Source organism: Tasmannia lanceolata, unplaced genomic scaffold (assembly GCF_043159265.1).
Source record: "Tasmannia lanceolata isolate RefF3 unplaced genomic scaffold, GAP_Taslan_0.1 ptg000020l, whole genome shotgun sequence".
NCBI classification, from domain to species: domain Eukaryota; kingdom Viridiplantae; phylum Streptophyta; class Magnoliopsida; order Canellales; family Winteraceae; genus Tasmannia; species Tasmannia lanceolata.
In genome coordinates, this window is record NW_027518697.1 from 5,317,868 (window position 1) to 5,339,680 (window position 21,813).

The 21,813-nt window shown below is 39.0% G+C and overlaps 2 protein-coding genes across 2 annotated transcripts; one reads left to right on the top strand and one right to left on the bottom strand.

Moving 5' to 3' along the window:
- LOC143854585 (Nucleic acid-binding, OB-fold-like protein) lies at positions 1-9,878 on the top strand. Its single transcript, XM_077364624.1, has 4 exons — positions 1-346; positions 897-1,123; positions 4,668-4,768; positions 9,572-9,878. The coding sequence occupies exons 1-4, from the start codon at positions 92-94 to the stop codon at positions 9,649-9,651; spliced, it is 663 nt and encodes a 220-aa protein (XP_077220739.1). The 5' UTR covers positions 1-91; the 3' UTR covers positions 9,652-9,878.
- Positions 9,879-12,599: 2,721 nt separating this feature from the next.
- On the bottom strand, positions 12,600-21,073 carry LOC143854717 (C3HC zinc finger-like protein). The gene is made up of 7 exons (XM_077364816.1): positions 20,860-21,073; positions 20,360-20,582; positions 19,409-19,532; positions 18,936-19,288; positions 15,627-16,950; positions 12,970-13,172; positions 12,600-12,860 (listed from the first exon to the last, which is right to left on the bottom strand). The coding sequence occupies exons 1-7, from the start codon at positions 20,940-20,942 to the stop codon at positions 12,777-12,779; spliced, it is 2,394 nt and encodes a 797-aa protein (XP_077220931.1). The 5' UTR covers positions 20,943-21,073; the 3' UTR covers positions 12,600-12,776.
- Between the last annotated feature and the right edge of the window lie 740 nt (positions 21,074-21,813).

Here is a 21,813-nt window from a genome sequence, read left to right on the forward strand (position 1 = left end):
TCGTCCTTTACGCGCCCTAAAACCCTCTTCTCCAGTCACGGGGGTTTATCTCAGGGTTTTAACAGAGAGAAGAAAAAGAGAGCGCTCTTCAATGGCTGCTGCTTCTCTGTCTCGACGCATCTCCCGATCCTTTTTCTCCCTCTCAAAACCCTCTTTAATCTCTATGAATTTCTCCACAAATCTCTCCCCCCACGAAGAAGAACCCGATATTGATGCCGATACAGATTTATCCCAACCCGAATCGGACCGAAACTCCTCTTCCTCAACTTCGTCAGACCCGAAACTCGTGCGATCTCCTTTCTTCCAAAGGCCTCTCGAGAATGGCCTCGACATAGGTGTATACAAGGTAATTTCGTAATAACACCCCATCCCCCCATACTAGGGTTTTTCTGTAAGAGCATTTCTTTCTTGTGATTTAAGTTTAAATTAGGGTTTCCCTTTATTCCCCACCCCCACCCCAAAAAAAAAAAAAAAACTAGGGTTTTTCTTTAAGGGCATTTCTTCCCGGGGCTTGAATTTCAAATTAGGGTTTCTCTCTCTCCTCCCCACCCCCAAACTAGGGTTTTTTTGTACGAGCATTTCTTTTCAGTGGAATTTTAAATTAGGTTTTTTCTCTCTCTCCTCCCCACCCCCAAACTAGGGTTTTTCAGTACGAGGATTTATTTTCAGTGCTTTGAATTTTAAATTAGGTTTCTTCTTGCTTCCCCCCACCCCCAAACTAGGGTTTTTGTTTACGAGCATTTCTTTCTAATGCTTTGAATTTTAAATTAGGGTTTTTCTTTCTTCTCCCCACCTCCAGACTATTTTTTCTTTCTGTAAGAGCATTTCTTCACGGTGCTTTGAATTTTAAATTAGGGTTGATCTCACTTCTTCCCCTTTTTTGTGAATATCTGTAGGCGATTTTGGTAGGGCAGGTCGGGCAGAACCCGGTGCAGAAGCGGCTGAAAAGCGGCCGTGTTGTCACTCTGTTTTCCGTCGGAACGGGCGGTATCCGGAACAACAGGAGGCCATTGGATAATGAAGAGCCAATGGAGTATGCTGATCGGTGCTCTGTTCAATGGCATCGAGTCTCCGTCTATCCGGAGAGACTGGGGGAACTTGCCCAAAAGCACGTGAAACCGGGGTTAGTGTTGAAATACAAATGGTTCAATAACACAAACTCTAACAGCTTAAGCTTTTGGAGTTATTGGTTGTTTCACAATTAGAACATTGGCATTCTATCTAAGTCAGTGTTATACTCTTGTTAGGGTTTTATTTTGGTTGTCTGTTGAAATCTATAGATCTAACCACTGAGAATTATTTTCTGGCATTGTTTGACTCGATTGGAATTTCAATATTTTGATAACGAGTGAATGCACCCATTTCTGAACATTGCAAATTGGTCACTTCTGTTATGTTATTTTGACAATTGACGGTTGCTTGAATTTCTGCATATGCTTCATTTTCTCCGTCATTTTGTTTAAATATTTTGATAGAGGAGCACACATTTCTGGATGTTGATGTGTCTTGATGATTTTCTTTCAAAAATTTCACTTGGATTCATTTCATTTGGTGGTGACCTAATGGTTAAGTAAGAAATTGTTTCCATCATTAGGTTTGGTTCTTGTTGAGACTTTTATGGGCTCTCGTGTTTTCTGTGGGCAAATTCTGTGCTGTCTGATGATGACATTTTGAATCCTTAAAACGTAATTTTTTATAGGGCAAAGGCCGGTGGCTTTCAGGCCCTCCCCAAATTGTGGCTTGGAGGACCTCCGCCATACAAGTCCTTGTGTAATGGTGATTGAAATGTGTTAAGTGCTGGGCTAGACCCCACTGTGGATGGCCATAGTCCAAAGATTGCACCAATTAGACAATCCTTATTGCAATGGATCTAGCCAGTTGAATGTGAGCCATTGGACATTTTAGTTTTATTGTCTGCTTGCAAGCCACTGATCATACGACTTAGGATTATTCCCACTGGGTTTTGGCTCACAACTCCTGCCCAAGTGGCATACCTCTTATGGTGCAAACCTAGGGTTCTCGAGTTCCATGGAGAACTCTTTTAGGAGCATAAAGTGTCTAAAATTTCAATTAAATTCAATGGTACTAATCCAAATCTGATTAGACATTCAGAAAATTGATCAAATATTGGCTAGGGTTTTCATGCATATGTTAACCTTAAAGATAATGTATCTGCAAGCTTAATTCGATTCAAATAAAGCTTGCAACAGTAACTTGTATCAAATGATAACAGATATATAAAATAAGGGGAGCAATTCACAAAAGTCTATCTACAATCTGAAAGTAAAAGGAAATGGTTTATACTAGGGCCCAAAAAATCCCCCCCCCCCCCCCCCCCCCACACACACACACAAAATAAAATAAAATCACCCAACTAGCGTAGAGTAAGGTCAATAAATGGTTTTATGAGGAGGTTTGATCAAATGATAATGACTGCAAGATATGGTCAATAATGGCAATACCGCAATAGGACTGAAATAGGACAGGTCTCACCAGATAGTGCATGCCTCAACCTTGAATCTCGTGAGGAAGGAGAGCCCAAGCTTTTCATTAAGCAAGCTTGGGTGATAGTGCTACTACAATAGGTTACCTTCTGTCCATTTCAAAAAAAAAAAAGAGAATAGGTTACCTCCTCGAAAGTCATCATTATACCATTTTTGTACACTAGGATCGTCTGAGTTATGGTGCAAGAGAATAAATTTCCAAGAAGTTTCCGGATCCCCCTCAGGTTGTCGCATTTTGCTGGACAGCTAGCTTAGCCCCTAGACAAGATTCTTACCATGACCACTTACACCAGCAACACACATCTGTCATTAACCATTGCTGCATTGATTATTTACTCATGCATTGCAGATAGAGATATAGAGGCATGCTCTTGATCTTTTCGAGATCAAGTGGGTTTTTCCTAACCACATTAGTCATTAGTGAGTTGATTGGGAGTTGGGAATTCAATCCCTAGATATCAGTGTGGTAAGGTTCTGTGGAGACTGCCTTTTTTGCTTCATCTCTTTGGCTGGTGTGGAAGGAGAGGAATAGTTGAGTGTTTAATGGAAAGGGGAGGCTTGTCCATGCTATCTGTCAGGCAATATTTACTATGGTTATTCTGTGGACATGTGACACGAAGAAATTCAGGGGTTTGTCTGAGACTGACCTTCAATTTGCTTGGGGAGTGTGCAAAGATAGCCACATTATTCTTGATCGACCATCCTCTAGGCGGTTAGACCCTCCTACTGGTTCCTTTAGTGGAATTTTGATGGTTCTGAATCATGGTCCTGATGGCATTGGATGTATCTTTAAAGGCCATGATGATGGTGTCAGGTGGACATTTTTTGGCTCTATTAGAGTTGCAGATACTTGCGAGGCTGAAGTTGTTGCGCTCAAGATATGTATTCCTCTTATTGATCTTGAACTTCTCTACTTTGTGATTGTGGAGGGGGACTTGCCAAATGCGATTCGATGGATGCTCCAGGGGAAAAGGTTCCCTCGGATGTGGTTGATGCTTTGGAGGCAGTTTTGGACCATGTCGAAGAAAAAGTGATCTGCTTCCACCATGTTTACCAATTGGCGAATGATGTCATAGACAATTTAGTTCACAGTGGTGTGCATAGAGATGTCACTATGATTTATGACCATTTTTCATTTGTTTGATTAGTTGTTTTCTTATTGTTTATGCTCGAGGCTCTTTTGCTTCCTTCTTACCAGGCTCTTTTGCTCCGTTTAATTTAATTTGTTACAATTAAAAACATAATAATAATAATCGTTCTTCAACACCCCACTCAAATTCTCATTTTTCTAACAATTTTCTATCTCAACACACTACAAAAATTTCAGCAAGAACTCCCAAATAAAAATCAAGTAAGATTCCAAAAAAAAAAAATTGACAATATATCTCAGATTTCTGTTATTCTAACCTTAGAAGATTCAAAGGTCCACTCTTCCTTCTAGTAGGAACATCTGTTGACATAAATAAAAAGCATCTGATAGGACATACTTGTGGCAGGAAGAAACGATGGTGAGACTTATGAATCTGCTAATATTTGTAGTATTTAGATGTTAGAAGACTTGCCTTCTTCTTTTATTGCAATTTTAGATGGTCTTCTGTTTTTTTTTCTTGGTAGATTTTTTCAGATGGTCTTCACCCCTGCGTATATGAGTCAACTGTGGGGCCACATACGTAACCTGCATGCTTAAGGAATTACTTCTGAAATCTGTCAATTTTAGTGATTTCTTTCTTTTTATAGACCTTTACATTCTTTTGTCTGAAGGAAGCATTTTCAAAGGCCACAGCAGGAATCATTTATGCATGATGCAACAACTATGGTGTTCGTCTCGTGATGAGTTGGAAAATTTGAATGTGATATGCTTCAATATAATTATGTTGCAATTTTTTTTTTTGAATAATTATGTTGCATTTTATGTGTATGGTTAGATAACAGCACTTTGGGTTCGTAATATAACACATATGCCATGCCTTACTTTTGGATTGAGTTTTTTGAAATATTACTTCTTGACTGTGAGTTGGGTTCAAGAGTCGAATCTGTTTTCTATTTAGCACTTTACTTTTTCTTAAACATTATTCCAAGGTTCTGCTTACTTCCCATACCCTGATAGTGTTTGTTTCTATTTTATCTTCATTGATTTCTTATTCCTTTGTCTCTCTCATATAGGTGTATTTTATATCTAGAGGGGAACTTGGAAACTAAAGTCTTTAGCGATCCAATAACTGGCCTTGTTAGGCGTATAAGAGAAATCGCTTTACGTCGAGATGGTATGTGCTTTGCTTTCTTGTTTCGGCTGTCTACTTTTTTCCTAAGTCCCATTAGCTGTGTAATGAATCCATATAATAGAAAATTGGTGGCATGTTCAATAGCTATCAGCCTTGCCATTCCATTTTTGCACTCAGAATGTAGAAGTTCGTGTATAAGGAGTGGTAGGCCCTTATGTACTAGTGCATTTATATGTGATGTTCTCTTTGCAGTTTCTGCAGTGAGAAATGAAAAACAAAACCAGGTTAGCTTTTTGAAGGGTCATGGGAAACTATTAAAATCTTTAATGTTTTTTGAACAATTTTAATATATTGAATTATCAGACCCCCTCCGTCACAAGATTTTCCTTGGGATATTGCAATGACTACCGCCCACCGAGAGAGAATAAAATAACTAAAGATGAGATCCCTCAAGCTCCCCATGTAATTATGACACATTCATTATAACTTACAAGACCTAGGCCGTACTTTAGTATCAGAAACATGGTATGTTGGTGCAAACCCTAAGGTTGACAGGTCTTTTACATAGAACTTTGGAGCTCAAAGTGTCTAATGTTCAGTTAAATTCAGTACCATCAACACTAAAACAAATTAAACATTCTCGAAAAGTGAATCAAATAAACCAATTCCACCCAAACAGAGCATGCGATAATGAGTGCACAGTAAGCAAATATCAAATGTCTATGTGATGGCAGCAAAGGAGATCTATTTACAATATGAAATTATGCAAAGAGAGTAAGACTAGGGCCCAAACACCTAACTAGGGTAGGATAATGTCAAAACAGATGGGGGTGAATGGGTGAGGCCAATCCAAGAGGTATGGCAGCAAGAAATAAGCAATAATATCGCTGGCTGAAATATGACAGGTCTCACCCGTTGATGTGTGCGACAACCTCAAATCCCGCGATGTGAAGGCCCAAGAGGAGAGGAGGAGGAGCAATCGCGTCAGTAAGATCTGTCCAAGGGCTACGAAAGCTGGGGTAGTAGGTTTGTTGGAGGGGCGGATCAGGTCCAGCGAACAACGGAAGCAATGGGGAAAGATTGGAGGGGCTGTCGGCTGTACAATTGCAGGCAGAAAAAAGCCGACAGTAAGGGAGAAGATGGTGTGGCTGTTGGCTGCTGTATAGTACAGAGGCAGGCCGATTGGTGGGGAGAGGGAAAGGAAAGGAAAGGGTGATTAGGAAGGTTGCTGGGTCATGAGTGAGCTGTGATGTAGGATCGACGCGACAAAACGCTCTGATACTAAGAAAGGGCTGCCTTGGGGAATCTATGTGGTTGGCTATCCCCTTTGCGATAATATGGCATATATGGCTGGAGCAAAATGTTCGTATATTTCAAAACAGGTGCAGATCATGGCAGCACATCCTGTTGGATATTAAAATGTCAATCATTATGTGGAATCGTTCTAAGAAAGGACTACCTTACTCAATGGGGGAAGCTCTACGCTACTGGAACACTGTGATTGGGGAAAAAATGCCCGTTCTCAGATAATGCCTAGCTGGACACCTCCACCGAATGGCTGGCTGAAACTTAACTTTGATGGCAGCTCCCTCGGAAATCTTGGCCGGGCCGGTATTGGTGGAGTTATCAGGAATAGCGAAGGTGTCAGTCTCATGTCGTACTCCAGATCAGCGGGGGAATGCGACGCGAACGCGGCAGAGGCCAGAGCACTCCTCTTTGGGCTACAATGGTATGTGCGCAATAGTCCTGGGCCCATGATGATTGAGGGCGATTCGGCTGATACAATAGCCTGGGCTACTAGTCGCTGCTGCGGTCCATGGTGACTTCACTATATTCTTGATGAGATACGTGATTTAATTTGTATTGTTCATCCTCAGATCAATCACAGGGGGCGTTCGGCGAATGCTTATGCGGATCAGCTCGCAAAGGAAGGTGTTGAATTAACAAACACTTGTGTGATTTTATCGGATGGGGTGGGTGGGGGGGGGGGGGGGGAGTAGGCTCTGTTTCTATGCCTCGCGGTGATTGTAAGGCGACTTGATATACTCCGTTTCTTTTCTTCAGGGGACAACTTGTCCCCTTTACCTACCTCTTTCTTTATGGAATAAAATTCGTTATCTTTCAAAAAAAAAAAAAAAAACGCTCTGATACCAAACTTAATGTAGCCTAGGGAAGAGAAATAGAGGAAAGAAGAGAAGAAGAAGAAGAGGAGAAGAAAAGAAGAGCAAGAATAGAGGAGAAAGAGAAGAGAAGGAGAAATCCGGGGGAGAAATTCTCAATCAATCAATTAATCATCAAATAATAAAAATCTTTAATACATGAGTCCTATGTATAGGCAATGGAATAAAATTCTGTGGAAATAAATGAAAATCCCTAATTATAAATAACATGAAAACTAAAATCTTGAAAACTAAATACCATGGAAATAAAAATCCTAAAAACTAAATAACATGGAAACAAATCCCTAAAATGTCCTAATGGGCAAATATGCCACTTATTTGGCTTACAATCCCCATCATCTCCTCATCTTAGGGTTTTTATGAGGGAGGAGTTGGGGTTTTAAGTGGTGGGCCCTTATGGCTAACAATAGAGTTATTTTTTAATGGTACTACCGAAGGAGTTGTAACAATCTACTTAAATCATTTAAGTGACTTAAGAGATCATCCCTTTAAAAAAAAAGTGACCTAAGAGATCATATGTGGGCCATAGCATGGTTAAGGGAAATAAAGTGGTGAGTGGATACATGGTGCGTGGGCCCTAGGTGATGTGGACAGACTCCACATTTAGGATAATAAATACCGTAAAACAGAAGTAAATCCCAGCTAAAAATAAAATAAAATCTACCTATAATGTCTCATGTAACTGAATGAAGAAAATATGATCCTCAATGGGTTGTGTCACATCAGTTCCCTCGTTTGGGAAGAACTCGACTCTGTCAATTAAACGTCGGTGACTCGCTGATATAAGTCCTCTTGAAGTCGTCGCAACTCGGCCCCGTCAATCTATATGCAATTCATCAAGTGTCGGTCTTATAAACGAACAAGATAATGTTGTTTTAATCCGCAACGAGTGTCTATTTCCCTGATATTCATGATATCGTCGCTCCGATCCTTTGTAAATGAAATTACTCTGAACGGTATAATAATGATATCGTCGGGCTCTGGTGGGTCTCCATAAAACTTGTACAGAGTGCCAATGTGGAAGACGAGAGAAGTCATGGCATCTTCAGGGAGGTCCAACAAATAAGCATTAGGACCCATCCACGTGAGGATTATGTAAGGTCCGAACTTCTTCCGCTTCAACTTGATGTATGCTCCCATTGGAAAATGCTCTCGTCGAACTTCTTTGCTTGTTTGTAGTCCCTCCTACACCTCCTTGGTATGATGCATGGGATCCTCAGCTTTAGCGCTATATTGACTGGGGTAGAGTAAAGGGGTACGATCCAAAAGGTGAGGATTGTAATTTTCAAAAAAAAAAAAAAAAAAAGAGAGTGAAGATTGTGTCCATTAGATGGTTTCAAAGGGTGATTTTCTAGTGGAACTATATTTTTTTTTTGAACGGTTTTCTAGTGGAACAATTAATTGAACTATTGCATGCAACTCTTACTAGGAAGAATTAAATCCCATTGATGAGGTCTCTCGCCAACCAAACATCTTAGCAATTTACCTAGGCTGCGACTGACCACCTCAGTCTGCATGTGATAAGCACTGCTAAACTAAAGTGTGGGCCTCATTTTGCTCTATAAAGTTCTCCAAAACTGACCTAAGAATCTGGTGTCTTGTCAAAAGTGGATGGACTAGGGACTCTATGTAGACATACAACTTTCTTAAAAATAACTTGGCAACACGTGATGCATGACAGTATGAAGTGAGCCATTTTGGAAAGCCTATCTACAACAACGAAGACGGAATCAAATCTACTGGGAGTCCAGGGTATAGTCAGTAGACCTATGACAAAGTCCATTCTAATTTCTTCTCTTCTGATGAATGGAGAGTAAAGACCATGCTAACATTTGCGAATGACTGATAGCTTGCACTGCCGCAAGCAACAAATCACATCATGCTTCAACATGGCCAAAAGTACTGCAGCTCTTCCAGAGTTATGGACCAGAGAATGGATATTGGTTCTTGAGGGAGTCAAATGAGACTACCACAGCCCTAAGCAAATACGACCTCCTGCTATATGCATCGGTCGTGCGGTTCAGAACCTCTGATATGAAATGTAATCCGTTTAGCATGGCACTTATTCAAAGTACACTGGCAATTTATTTAGTGGAAGGCTTCATGGTCTGAATTTGGCATGAATTCACGCTGGATCAAGTACCTGTGCCTGCATTCTTTGTAGCTTTTCATCTCCTCTTCCTAGTCGGTCACTTGCATGTTCTTTTCTTCATGTTGGTTGTGATCAAGGAATTGCTGACCTTGATTTAGTAGGTTTCTTGTTCTGAGATTACAGGTTGTAAAAATCTGATCAATTACTCCTGGTGTAGCATAATGTGCTACATAGAATGCAGGCACAGCTGGGGCTGTTGCTATATTAATTTTTACGAATGGTATAGAGAGACGTGATGTACAATGCAACACTAAATAGCATGGCACTCCTAAATGGCATCAATTGTTGCAGTTGCTTGTGGTTTGTTCCTGCTGTGGCTCCAATCAGTGGGAGCTGCATTTTCGTTCTTATTTTTATTCGTCTCAATTCAAGTTGTTGGGTTGTATGTGGAAATTGATAGATGGAAAAATTCATAATAGTATCACTTGGTCAGGAATATGGAACTTGATAAGGGTTCTAATGGTATTAACATTGCTCTCAATTTTTAATGGCTTTAAATTGAATCATGCACAGGTCGGCTTGTATTTCTTGGGAAGGAAAGTGATGAAGCGCAATCAACTCAATCAGATTTGAGGCGTGCTGGTTATTACTGAAGCCATCCAGTGAAGATCGGACAGGGCAACAATATAGTGACCACAAAGGGTAAGAAGAACCTTTGGATTATGGCGGGGGTTGGGGGTTGGGGAGGCATGGCCTAAGATGTGAATCTTAGAGAATGTATGGCATTTACTTCACTAACTATATCATGTTATTACCATTAAAAAAAAACTATATCGTGTTATTCCTTTGAAAATTCTTCTTTTATGTTGAGATTAGATCATCCCTGGGCTTTTCTCCGTTCTTTTATTTGATGTGTTGAATCCTTGGATATCTTCTTCTATCATGTTTGGTTAGGAGAAGTCCTTCAGTAATCTGTAATATATTTTCGATGAAGAAGCAGAAACTAGTGCCCGCCTCCGTAATATATTTACAATGACACATGATATTTAAAATTTCCCCATGTTTGAGGCACATTTGATGGTCAGTCACCAAAAAACTTAATTTTATCTTCTTCCTCTTTTTTTCGTGGTATTCTTATTCAATGTTTATATGCTTTTAATAATAATTTTTTTGAATGACTTGCTTTTAATAATATTTATATTTCCTGTCATTTATACTTCTGCGGATCAATATTTATAAATGAATGATCTCTTATGTGGAAGCCGCGGTATTTGAAGTTCATTATGGGTGAATTTTTTTATTATTGTTCGATTACGATCTTGCAAAGAGAGAAAGTGAACCCCATTGGCCTTGGCTATTTCAGTGATTGTGGCCAAAGGGAGCTCATGTACCTCAAAAAATTATTTGCATATAAATTTGGAGTGTTTCTGTCAACCAAAGGTAGAGAGGTCGTCCTTTACCTACTTGTGACGAACTTGTCTTGGTTGTCTGAAGAATCTGAAAACAGTGAAAACCTTTATCTACTGTCTTCTGGAGTCTGAAATAATGCCTCTCTGTTTATTATTTTTTGTCCCAAAACCAGACCCCTTCGGACCTCTCTTACTAAGGAATGAAATATCCAAAAGACCTTGCTTACCATTGGGAAATGATAAATGCGCCCCTTTTCATCACTTAAGACACTCAGCTACAGTGTATCTATGACTGCAAAGGGGTTGATGTACTTCACATTTGAAGGGAGTCATAGATACAATGTAGCTGGGTGTCCCAGGTGATGATGAAAAGGAGTGCGTTTATCATTTCCCTTACCATTTGGTCTGAGATTTTTGACCTCATCTCTTTCCAATATTAGACCACCACAATGTGCACCAAGAACCCAGAACAAACTGTTGTTTGATCAAGAAAAAAAATCCCAAATCTTGTGCTCCATTCCCTAACCATACTATAAAAGCTTCTCTAATTCAAACCCCTCAAACTACCGTACTGCATCCGAGAAAGATTTCCTCTTTGAAATGGCAGCAAACTAATCTAATCCCCCTAAATCCCAGACAAAATTGATTCCATGGAAACAACCCCCCCACCCCCGTGAAGTGTACTTTGATGGGTCCTCTAAAGGCATTATTTGCGATCATCTTGGTCGGTTTGTTGTAGGTTTTAGTATTTACATCTGTAAACGAGTTTGCTTTGAGATTTGTTTTTCTTCTTGCTAATGATCCAAACGTCTCTAAGTTGCAGAAATTACATAGAAATAAGGTAACTATGTTTGCAAATAAGAGAAATTATATGGTGGCCGACTGTCACGTTATGTCCCCTTGAAGGTGGTATGATGGAAGTACCATCCTTGATATTTGATCCAACAGCAGCCTCTTAAAAAGTGCGCTGCTGTTGGATCAAATATCAAGGGTGGTAACTCTTTGACGGTCGGGTACCATATAAAAACTCTGCAAAATAATGCCCAATTTCAGTAAGGCGTCCAAAAGAGAGCATAAAGCAAATGATTGATTGGGAGGTTAAGATAAATCCAAACCCTTCAATTAGGCAAATCTTGCTCGTCAAAGAATCCTGCGGTCAGATTGAATTGGTCCACATTTATCCTAAATTCCGACAAATCAGTGGGTTAAGATAGTCCAATGGGAAAGAGCTTAAAATTTTCTAACACAAGATCTGCTCAAAATAAGCTGAAAAAACTATCTGTGCACGTTTTATAAATTGCCATTAGTGGCAAGTTCCGGAAAATGACGAATTTGGGAGTGTCCGGGACTTGAGAGTCACCTTGTATCAGATACCTTAAACAGGACTCTAGGACTTCAAAGTCATGTGTTGTTGATGACTAATGTGCCATTTCAATGTCCTCATCACCACAAGTGTAGTAGTTTCTACTACAAATTCACCATTAGTGTATACCATTTTTAAAAAAACAGTCACGACTGGTGTAGTATCATTTCCCTTTCTTCCGTTGGGACTTGCAAAGTCAAGACTTATGTAGTAATTTGTACTACACCCAACATCAGCTTTGCCCCTACAAATCCACGATCTCTTGAGCAAGGTGCAAGGCATACTGATACAATTAAAATACCATGGGAAATAGACACCCAAAGAAATGAAAGAACCAATCTACTTCAGACCTTGAATTCATCTCTTCAAATCTTTCAGCCCCCAACACAGCAATAGCATCTACAAGGTGAAGACTGAGCAGGATAATACAAGTTCCCCTTATTTCAGGTGACTTACTATGGTGGCTCTTTGTCTATCACTTTGCATTACATCTACAGGGCAGAGAAGAGTACATTCCTCTTCTTGTTTGGTGTGCAGGGTGGAAAAACTGTTAGGAGATAAGAAGGCTGCGGTTGCAGAACAAGGTTTTAATTGGACTTATTCGAAGATCCTCGTCGCTAACCTGCGGTTGCAGAACAAGGTTTTAATTGAACTTATTCGAAGATCCTCGTTGCTAACCGTGGCTTGATCAATTAACAACATTTTATATTTTGTGTTTTTCTTCTTCTTTTGTTATAGAGGAAATTCATGGCTGGAGTTTTCTCTGTTTATTTTCTCAAGCCTGACACTTCGTGTTCCACAGACTTTCTCAGTTAAGGAATACAATTCATGCCTGGAAATTTGGTTTTCATTTTCAGATGGTGATTCCCCAAAAACATTCATTAAAGTACATATCAGAGGAGCTCTTGCCTGCAGTATACACTATCATAGCTTTGTATGATGCTGACCCAGTTAACAATACAACTGGTTATCCTGCTATAGCTGCTCAATTGGATGAGCATGATATTTAGCTTGGTCCACAAGTACCCTTTCCCTTTTTTTCAGATGGTGACATGAAAAGCCTTCGCACTGAAGTAATGGGATCATCAACCTGCAAAACATTGAATCCAAAACAGCAGATGATTTGGTAACATGGTCTGAAAAAAGAGCGAAAAGGAGTCAACCAAACCAAAGAAAACTATACATTACTGCCAACCTACCTCATACACAGATAAAGATGATGGGGACTCTGTACGTAAAGCATGAGAAGACTCTTTCCCATCACCTAAAGCTGAGAGTGTTAGTTGCCACCCAGGCAAGTTTGCAGTATTCGTCCATGAAATCCAAGGGCAAAAATGTCTGTGCTGCCTAATTGGATCAAACTCCATAGCTTTATTGCATTGCACCAGTGGTAGATCCTTGCCTGCAACACCATAACAAACAAGGTTACCAAATATTATATGAAATCAACCAAACTAAGGATCGGCTTCACCACGCATTTGTGAGATGCACCCACACAATACATTCATATGCCCATGACTGTTTATGGACATGGCAAGAACTAAGAAAGAAAATGAGTTACTGCCCATGTGGCTCAAGGCACCAAAATGAATACACAAGCACCACAAATTAAGCTATGCAGACGACAGAAAGCTGGGTGACATAAAGGTGCCAGCATAATGATTAAAAAACCTTGAATGTGGTTGACTTCGAATGTTCTCCTAAAAATGCTATTAAGGGTCGGCCACATCACTGGCTTCTCTAAGAACATGAATAAAGGAAACTTCCTTATCCCTAGATAAAATCATTAAGAATAGAACTCATGGCCCAAAGCTTTTACAAGTTACCCTCCCGATTGCAATTTTCAATTCATCGTCAACCACGAAACTTCCTCCTAACCTTGTAAAAGATAAACACAAACTAGTAAAAAGGGCCCTAGCCTCGCCTCATTTGGCTCTTTAATGCCGTTAGGACCAGATAGCACATAGAAGTACAAAATACGGAAAATATAAAGGCTAGTGGCAACAAAACTCAAAGAATGTAGAACCGTATATTCCTAGGACAAAAGATATGCATGGGATATGACTCAATCACTCCTTTTCCTTTTTAGCGATAATGTCCCTTCCCCTTCAGGGTGAATTGAATCTAGAACAAGTGTGAGATCCGATGATACTATGATCTTCCAAAAACTAGAACACAAAATTCAGATGATTAGAGAAGGACAGCGATATGGTCGACCATATTCTACTCTCTCTTTTCTAACAATCACTTCTACAGTCCACTACCCCTTCCCTAAGAATATAACTCTAGACTAAGGGACTCTAGACCCAGCAGTTTCTTTAAAAAAATCAGTGAACAGCAGGAGCTGGCTACAAGCCGACTTGTAAACTTCACAGAGCCTCACTGATTAGGTTTTCATAAGATCAGACATCCTAGATCCTATACAGTAACAGCTAAAGCACAATATGATTCAAAATTTTGTTTTTTTTTTTTCCAATTATCAAACCAAACACATAAAAGATTGACTACCATTTTAGTCAGGACAAGGTATGAATAAGTAATAACAGAATCAATAAGGATGTGCCTCATTTAGTCTATACCAAGCTGCAGACACATAAAGAAAGACTGCTCACACAATACCCACGATTATCTCTCTCTATCTCTCTCAAAAATAAAAAAAAATAAAAAAAATACCCACGATAATCTCTCAAACAAGTTTTTGATGCACTGCTGGCGATAATAAGCTAAAAGGGGCTGCTGTGGAGAGATATAACTTGCATTTCTGTTGCAACTATCATGTGATTGTAATTCTTCTGTCAACTGAGGCATCTTAGGCATTCACCCTAAATCTCTACAATTGTAAAATCTATGTTGGAGTGATCCAGTCATTTTTGGGTTTCTAATTTTCTCTTCCCACAACCAACACCTCTGACAAAGTCATTGTGTGTTACCCTTGTGACTACGAATTTGGGAGTGGTAGCCATGACATTCCCGTTATTTTTTTCAGATAATATCATATGCTGTTTAAGCAACGGTTGGTCAGAGAATCTAATCTGTATCTTCAATAGCCTAAAGATCTTCGGTATCTTCAATAGCCTAAAGATTTCCGAAGACCATAAGCTGAAGCTACACTCAGGTGGTTCAAGAAATCCAGTGACTCAAGGTACTGCCTTAGGCTCTCAATTTCCTATTAGGTGAGCTATAATGTCCAATACCACATTCAATATCATTGACTGCAGTCTTCCTTCACGCTACCTAGGCAACATAACATTCACATAGGTAAGTAAAAACATGCTAACAAAAATAGTCACCATTCTAATGCACAAGATGACATACGACCTATCAAAAACAGCAGACTAGTTGTAATTCTTCAACTATTGGAAATTATGCTATCAAATTAATCAATAGAAAATAAACAGAATCAATGCTTTTTTATTTCATAATTTAAAAAGCCAAAAGGGTCATTAGATTCATAATCCAATTAATGGGATTAAGAATGTCAGTAGTATAAAAGTATAAAGGAACAAGCATGTCAAAAACCATTTTCAAAAAAAAAAAAAAAAAACAAGCATGTCAAAATCAAAATATATGTGCCTGATTGCCAACTAATGTTATTGGAACATTATGAATGACTGACAAGATCAACAAGGATTCATATTTTCCCAAAGAAAACAAAGAAAAATCATTGGGCTCAGTAAGCATGGCAAGAGCAAGGTAATTCTTGAACGAAGCAAGAAACTATGCAACAATATCACCAAGCAATTTAGCACCTGAACAACAACTTATCTCGACATAAGTAAAACTTATCTGTGGAAGTGTCGCATTAATTCCACTATCTATCTTTGCAATTAGAATTAATTATAATAGCTAGCCTTACCTGATCCATATGCTGCACCAACTTCATTGCTGACAGGAGACTGCCCTATGTTCCTCACTCCCACGGGTGTATGATTGATTAGCTGCAAGTCAGTAGAATTCTGGAGATCAGTTCCTTTATCACCTTTTCTGAAGTCTCTGTTACTAATATCATCCAGAGTTGCATTTGGTTCCAAAAAAGATGGCACACGTGAAGAGTCTTCACTATGTTGGTTGCGAATGTCAGCCGATGACATCAATAAGTTTTTCCAGCTAATTTCACTTTTTTTAACAGTGCCACTAGCATCTATAGCCTCCCTTTCAGCATCTACCAATCCTGAATTTTCAACATTTTCAGACAAGGTATCATTTCTACTAGAATCTGGAAGCCCATTTTGCATGATCTCTACTGGCGATTCCCTTGTGCAGTCAGGGATTGTAACAAGTGAATGCAGAGAAATAAGTCCATCTCCATCGAAACACCATCCTTCAGAGGACATATCACCACTTCTCTCCTCCCCATTCAGACTGGATTGAGCATCAAAGTTACTGCCCCTAGAAATACAAAATTCATTTTCACTTCTCTTACGTTTTAATGTTTCCATATCTTCCGACGTAACAACTTGCCCGAAAGGAGTGCCTTCTGTATGATCTTTCCCACATTGTAAATCACTATCATCCTGGGAAATACACTGAACATTTTCCCGATCAATACACAAGACATTAGACTGATCAGAGTTTGTTATATCAGAATTAGAACCAAATCCAGTTCTTAAATGTCGACTGATGATGGGCAAAGAAACTGTTGCTCTGGGGTTCTGTTTTGTCGGTGGGAGACCCCCTGCAATTGTCAGATTTAAATTTGAAGATGTTTCCTTTAGCACAACGGGATCATTGCCTCTGTTAAAATCAAGATGTTCCTTGCCTGAACCCTCGGTGCTTGGAGCCTCCGTGATATGGTTAACATTATTTGGCCCACCATTGGTAGAATTAGTCTGACCTTTGGCTTCTGTGGATTCAATTACTCTGAAAAATTCTAAAGGCCGTGGAATGTTTGGGAAAGCCCATAATCCAACACTAGCCCCACAAAGCTTGCAGTCCAAAACAACGGACGCTGGATCGGACTGATGTTCAACTAAGCTGATGCCATTTTCCTTTTCCTCTGGAACCTCATTGGAACCTGTGGATGAATAGACAGTAATGCCAGGATTCTTTCCACTGATAATCTGAGGGGAAGAGCGTGAAGGATACGCATCTTTTGCAGATTGAGTTGATTGGTCCTCACAGACAACAACATATGGAAGCAAACGGGGGTCCCATCCACATAAACTTATGATCTTCTGCGCCTGCAATTGGTTCAGCTCTCAGCTCATGCAGTCTTTAGACAAGAGTACAGTTCTAAAACAGTTGAAACTTCTCCATAGAAGAAATCAATACCAAATGTTCGTCACTAATGGATGATTTGGATAATTATTGGTAACAGGAGATAGTTACATTTTCTTAATGCTCCGTTTGGTTGCCGGACTTTTTTTGGTTCTTGGGACTTTTTCCGTAGGAAACCCACGTTTGGTTGCTGGGCCCAAAATAATCCCAGGAACCAAAATAACCCCGCACGAAACCCTACCCTGGAAAAAAAAAAATACTCCCAGGAACCAAAAATAATCCCAGGAAGAATTTTTTTCTTCCCAACAGTTCAAGCAACCAAACAAAGCATTTTTTTTTCCCACCATAGTCCGGTCAACCAAACATGGGATTTTCATTTTACCGGGATACTTCCAGGGAGTTTTTTTTTCCACCAATCTCCCAGGGAGTTTTTTTTTCCACAGAAATCCCAAGAACCAAAAAAAATCCGGCAACCAAACGGAGCAAGGGAAATGTTATCTGCACTCCCTTATTTTGATATGGCACTACTCTTTGTTCTCTACACTTATCTGATTGGTAGTTGATAGTTTTTGGGAATTGTAACAGATTTTAACAATAACTTGAAAAGTGTAAGATAAAGAGAGGAGTTTAACTATTAAAACTGGGAGTGCGTATCACATCTCTCTTTCTATAATTAATAAGTAATGGCTATATTTTTCTACAAACTACAATACAAATTGAAAAATAAAATGATGTACTATCAGGTATTGAATCTGTATCTTCAGCATAGGCTAAATGAATAAAGAAATATTATTCAGCAAATGAATAAAGAAATTGAATGGACAATGTCATGGTGCAAAAGTCATAATGTAAGAAAACTTCCACTGTTAATGGAAAGAGATAAACATAAGGCAATTATACGAGCTGAAACAATTTGCTCAATTACATCTAAAGGCATATTATGTATCATAATAATTGGAAGAATACTACATTTTGAACATAACTGAAATAGTATTGAACTTTTCTAGGTTCTTTTTTTTTTTTGAATGATACTTTTCTAGGTTCTAGCTTCCTACATATCTAAAAACTCCCCAAACATATGTAGATTCCATTGAGAATGATGTTGGCGTAATAAACAACCGTAAAAACAAAAATAATATGCCCTATGCAAAGAAAAATGAACACAATCAGTGAACCTATAAACATGAGATGACAAAATAATTGCATTGAGAAATAAAAAACTGCATTTCAAAGTCAAAACTCAACTTTCAAAGTCAAAACTCAAAAACTTCTAAGGCACAGACTTTGCAAATGACAAATACGTCCAACTCAATGGAAACAAAAATAGCATTGCGGTATATAATGTGAAATCCATTTCACGTTCCATGAAAATTGTGGCCTGACAGTACCATGGATAGACTTTCTCATTGCAGTGCATGCCTAAACTATTTAATTCAATTCAACCACATGTCTGGCTTTTCAATAACCGCATGCATCCACCAAATATATTTCACAGAGAAAATTTCATGTACCCATCAGAAAAGCACAATGCATATTCATGGGAGGACATATATGCAGGTATTCTTATACCACTTAGGCACATAAATAGGTATATTAGATTTTTTTTTGAGTAATAAAGCGGTACATTAGTTTTGGAAGACACAAATACATTATCATAAGCAATGTTATATTTACAAGTAGCTACTTCAATGACAAAATACGTAGGAAATTCTCATTGCATGTGATGGCTTGCTGAATGTTAAAATTCTGCTATCCGTCACAGCATAGAGTACACAAGTTACTTTGACTGAAGATGATATGTAATTACAATAAATTCTACCAATACACAAACATGTATGTATGTATGTACCTGTATACACATACAAATTCTACCTACGCATGAAACAAAACTCAACTATCAGAGGGGCAGAAGATAGCTATAACTCTCATTAGAATTTAAGTTCCAAACCTGATAATATAGACGAGCAGAAACAGCTTCAGATTCATTCTCCAGTTCCTTGCATCTAGAAGAGCCAGAAGGACAAGTGCCATCATGTGAGCTGCATAGTGAATCAGAAGATTGTTCCAGCAACCGTTCTAGTTGAGGGCTCCTCATGTAATCAATGGCTGAGGACGAAATTAAAGGAAGAGCTGAAAGCTGCAGAAGTGCAGAAGACCGTTCATTGTAACCCTCGACTAAGGCTGGAACAGGTGTCGGTGGAAACAGTGCCAGCATCTCATCACAGGCATTATCAATCCATGGGCAAAGAAGTTTATGTCCGCTATCTAGCTTTAAGCTGAATACCGCAGCTGCCTTTTCAACTGAGATAATATTACATGTTGTCACTATTAAATGTACCCAATCAAAGTATTTGTACATACTATATAGTCAGTATGTTAAAATGCCCACACTGTGTGTTACAGTGGAAGAGCATAGTGTACCTTGTTGTTGTGTCCAGGATGAAGGGGTAGAAAAGAGGAGACGCGCACCACATGCCTCACAAGATATAATGTCCATCTCCAGATTTACCCAACCTCTCCTAGCACAGTTTTCAGGACTTACTACCTGAGTAAGACAAACGAAATTAACATGGACCAGTCACAATTTGAACAGACAAACCTGATAGAAGAATATCGCATGAAAACAATATTAAAGCAAGCATCTAATACTCCTGGAGAGATTGGGTAGGGAAAGTGTTTAGCACAAAAATTCTAACATGTTCAAGATGTTGAAGCTAAATACGGCCCACCATGCCTCCTATGTGTACTTAGTTCATTAGAATGGTTTATATTTTATGTTTATTTGATAGCGGCCTTATGGCACACTTGGGCCCTGTTCGTTTCAGATTGTGACAACCGATGGTGAGGGCCACAGCCGATCATTGGCCAAAAATTAAAGATCACATTATTTTTCTTGAGCCTTCTTCTTTGCCCTCCGCCTGTATAGATGATAGAATCCAATAAGAAGCCTAAGATCAGATTACACCTTCATCATTATTGGGGATTACAATCTTAGATCTCAACCAAATCTATATCTAAATATCGTAAACCCCTCGAAACTCTAGATATAAGTCCTAAATCATTCCTTCCTCCTACACCCTTCGAAACCTGAGATCTACACTTAAACCAGGTAAAACGAGAAAATTCATCCACAAAGATAATATAAAAACATGAACCAGATGCATCAGAACTCCAATCTAGAGTTAGTACTTTACCTTTCTTGTGCAGTTTTCATTGTTTTCAAGCAAATGTAAATTCTAAAAGGACTTTCAATCTATAAAGGGAGAAAAACAGTCCACCATAACATCAATTCAACCCCAACAACCATCCAACAAAAATGCAGATAAAAACCAAAATTTATAAAATAAAATAAAAAAAATGTACGATTTTTACCTTGGGTTTTCCAAACCAAGTCATTGACTTGAACGTCGCTAATCGCCTCATAAGATCCACTCGATCCCACGGTCTACAAAGAGGTGCCTGTGTCCTAACCAAATTCATAGAACGCCGAACCTCATTCTTCTCAACAATTTGCCCTAACGAACTCGATTCCCGATTCGATGTTGGAATCGATTTCACACGCTTTCTGATCCCCGATGATTGCATTTCAATAGAACTATATAAAACCATATATCACAGATCAGAAAAATAAAATAAAATGAAACTATCACTTATAAAATTCAATAAGAAACTCAAAAACCCTAGAGATTCCAAGGCCGTTTCGATCAATTCCAACCAAATACGGAACCTAGAAACGAAGGAATTAGATAATTTGTTTCTTTAAGGGGGAAAAATGACTTCAGCTAAGAAATTCAATCTAAAACGTAAAACCCTAGGGTTTGAGGTATAGAATCGAGGGGAAACAATAAACTGGGAAGGAAGAGAGTTAAGACCTGGTGGATGAACGTTTAGGTCTAGGGGCATAGAAGAGCTTGTCCATTACTGTATGAAATCTTTTCTCTGAATCGTCTGCCATGATTTTTTCTGATATTGAAAGATTGATAGCCTTTTGGAGTTCCTCTTTTTCTTCTTCTTCTTCTTTCCTACTTAAACCCTAAATACCGCCGTTATATCAGGATGAAGGTTTCTTTCTCAGGAAAATGATATCGACACTGCTATGTTTTTATAAGATGCGCAACGCATCTTGTCTTGTCGTGTAGTATGTTTTTATTAGCGTTTTTGGAAGCTTATGCCTGTAAATTACCTTTGAGAAATGCTACGGAGAATCGCGCACCACTAAGTTTTTTATTACGATCTCGGAGAGAAATGTACACGTGGCCTGTGTTATGGTGAACGGCTGAAACGCAATCTAAGGAATTGGTGGCTTGTAAGTTTTTAACCATACCGTCTAAGACTTTAAACAGGATTCACAAATTATTATTTTTTGCGTGGGTGTGGCATTTCGCGGAGGGGATGTTGCATGTGAGAGCAGCCACACTGGCTCAGATTTTGTCTTATTCATTTCATTCATCTGACGTGGCTGCTCTCACATGCAACGGCCACTCTCTGAGACGCCTTCTACAATGGTCCCTACCAAATCTCCTTTTTGTTTTTTGAGGTAAGATGATTATATTCATAGGAAAAAAAATAAGAGAATCAACAATCACATCAATGGGGAAGAGTGACCCATATCATTGGCACTTCTAAGTACAGGCAAGATCATTGGCACTCCTAAGGACATGATCAAAAGAAACTATCATTGATCATGGAACTAATCTCATCCAACAACTTAGCCAATCTCCATGGCCCAATGCTTGATGAGCTTTGAACCCAAGAAATGACATTTGACAAATCTCCTTCTAACTCCAACTTGTCTTCCATTTGATCCCTAAATAAACTCATGCTGA